General features: G+C 74.8%; 1 protein-coding gene across 1 annotated transcript in view; it reads right to left on the bottom strand.

Annotated features, from left to right (window-relative positions):
* Window positions 1–1,405: 1,405 nt before the first annotated feature.
* AURANDRAFT_65477 (hypothetical protein) overlaps window positions 1,406–2,829 on the bottom strand; it is a gene marked incomplete at both ends in the record, with an annotated part of 2,621 nt that continues 1,197 nt past the window's right edge. The window contains one exon of the mRNA XM_009040575.1: window positions 1,406–2,705. Within this exon, the coding sequence (XP_009038823.1) occupies window positions 1,406–2,705 (1,300 nt within the window). The remainder of the gene's footprint in view (window positions 2,706–2,829) is intronic.

Raw genomic sequence — 2,829 nt, forward strand, 5'->3', positions numbered from 1 at the left:
GCGGGCAGCGGCGACCGCGCGCCCAGGGGCGCCGGCGGCCGCGGCGGCCGCGGCGCCGGCGGCGCGAAGGGCGCCGGCGCGATGCGCACGGGCGGCCGCGGCGCCGCCGGCCGCGCCGGCGCCGGCGGCGGCCGCGCTGGCGGCGGCCCGTCAAACGGGTGAGGCGGGCGGTCCATGGTGTACTCCTTCGGCCTGTCTCAGGTCCTGGCGGCGGTCGTCGCCATCGCGAGGCGCGACGTTGAAGCGGCTTGCACTTTTTGTTGCATCGACCGGCTTGCTGACACGCTGCGACGAGCTGGAGCCAGCGACGACGCGCGCGCAGTGCTGAGAAGCCAGCGACGTCGCGTCGCAGTGCTGAGTAGCCAACGACGACGCGTCGCAGCCGCCGTCCAGCAAAGCATCTCCGTGCGCAGGACGCATAAAACCATGCTCCGGCTCTGCTCTCTCATCGCCGCGGCGGCGGCGCTGCAGCTGCCGGGCCGGCGGCCGCAGGTCTCGGCGCCGCCGGGCTTCACGGCGCCGGAGCCCAAGCCGCTCGCCATCACGGACAACGCGCAGATCCCGGGCCTGCTCCGCGGCAGCGCCGCGCTCGCCGTGCGCCTCGCCACGGGCGTCTTCGTGCTCGGCTGGCGGCCGTCCTACGTCGCGGCCTTCGGAGCGACGCTCCTCGGCGAGGCGCCGAAGGACGGCGAGTACGTCCTCGAGCTCGGGCCCTTCAAATTCCGCGACGACAGCTCCGTGCTGCCCGCCGCGCGGCCCGCCAAGCCCGTCGTGATCTACGAGTACGAGTCGTCGCCGTTCTGCCGCAAGGTCCGCGAGGCCTGCTGCCTCTTCGACCTCGAGGTCGAGTACCGCCCCGTGCCCGGCGCGCGCGGCGGCGCCTTCGCCCGGGAGCTGCTGGAGACGAGCGGCCGCATGACCGTGCCCTACATGGTCGACCCGAACGCGGGCGACAAGGGCATGCTCGAGTCCGACGACATCATCGAGTACCTCCGCGAGGCCTACGGTCCGCCGAAGGACTCCTACGACGCGCTCGCGCTCTGGCCCCTCCGGGGCGCCTTCGCCGCGACGACGGCGACGTTCGCGGCGATCGCGCGCGGGCTGCCCTGCGGCGTTCGCCGCGACGACGCGCGCGACGACAACGAGCAGATGCTGCCCCTCGAGCTCTGGGGCTACGAGGCGAGCCCGTTTGTGAAGCCCGTACGGGAATCCCTCTGCGAGCTCACGCTGCCCCACGTCGTCGTGCCCTGCTCGCGGGGCTCGCCGAACCGGGACCGCATGGTCAAAGAGACGGGCCGCTTCCAGGTCCCCTACCTCAAGGACCCGAACACGGGCGTCGCGCTCTTCGAGAGCGCGGAAATTGTGAGATACCTGGACGAGGTCTACACGAAGTAAGGGATAACCGTTAACTCGCGCCGTCGTCGTCGACGCCGCGCGTCGTGCCCGCGTTCGCCGGGGGGTCGTAGCACGAGAGCCCGCCGGTGAGCGCCGCGTAGTCCGCGTCGTTGTTCGTCGGCGCGCACATGCAGACCTCGGCGTTGCCGTTCGTCGTCGCGGCGACGCAGTCGCGGACGTGGTACTCGACGGCCGTCGGCCCGTAGGCGACGTACCAGTGGAGCTCGCCCGCGGGGCCGAAGTCGTAGGCGGTGCGCTGCGCGACGGCGCGGCTTTCGAGCGCCGCACTGACGCGCCGCGAGACGTCGCAGGCGGCGTCCTCGTCGCCGCCGGGCACGTACTTGAGCCCGACGTGGCGGTCGAGCCAGTGGGACCAGCCGCCCCAGTCGTCGCGGCTCCGGAGCCCTCTCGCGTCCGATTCGGCCGCCGCGGCCGCGGCCGACGCCGACGCCGACGGCGCGAAGCGCAGGGCCACTCTCGCGTCCGAATTGGCGATCTTCACCGCGACGGCCGCGCCGGCGCAGGCCGCGCGCGGCGGGAGCGCCGCGAGGCCCGCGATTTTCGCGAGGTCGCCGAGCGCGTCGGCCGCGTCCGCGACCGCGGGCACCGCGACGGTCACGCCGGCGAGGAGCGGCGGAAAATGGCCCCGGGCCGCCGCCCAGGCGCGGACGCCGTCGGAGGCGTCGGCGACGGCCGCGGCGTAGAGCTCTAAAAGCCGCGCGGGCGTCTCGAGGATGGCGTGTTTGTCGCCGCACTCGTCCGGCGCCCAGGGCGCCCAGGCGTCGTGTTCGGCCGCGAGCGGCGCCACGAGTTCATAGATATGACCCTCGACGTCGAAGGCCGCGTGGGCGAAGGTTTCGGACCGGCGACGGAGCACGGGCGCGTCCAAAGCGGCGAGCGCCGCGAGCGGTTTCGCGAGGTCCGGCACGAAGAGCGACAGGTGGTCGCCCCCGGGGGCCGCCCCGCGGCGCAGCGCGTCGTCGTGGGCCGCCGCGAGGGCCGCCGCGGCCGCCGCGGCGCGCGCCGCGCCGTCGACGGTCGGCGGCGCCTCGACCCAGTGGAGCTGGGGCCCGTGCGGCGCCAGGTCCACGGACGCCTTGCGGCCGTCGCAGCCGAGGTTGAGCACGGCCTCCGGCGGCCCGAGCACGGCCCCGGCCACGTCGAGCGCCCGCGGCGCGGCGCCGGGGCCCACGGCGAAGGCGTACTTGTAGAGCTCCCAGGCGCCGCCGGAGAGCGGGGAGGCCGCGGACTCGCCGGCGATGTTCTCCCAGGGCACGAAGCGGTACGCGTTCTGCGCGAAGGCCGACGAGCTCCCGTCGCGCGGCAGCGCCGCCGTCGCCGCGACGTTCCCCGCGGCGTCGACGTCGAGCACGAGGCCGCCCGGCACGGCGCCGTCGCGGTCCGCGAGCGACGTGAATCCCACGACGTAGCCCC

Source organism: Aureococcus anophagefferens, assembly GCF_000186865.1.
Source record: "Aureococcus anophagefferens unplaced genomic scaffold AURANscaffold_15, whole genome shotgun sequence".
Lineage (NCBI taxonomy): Eukaryota > Pelagophyceae > Pelagomonadales > Pelagomonadaceae > Aureococcus > Aureococcus anophagefferens.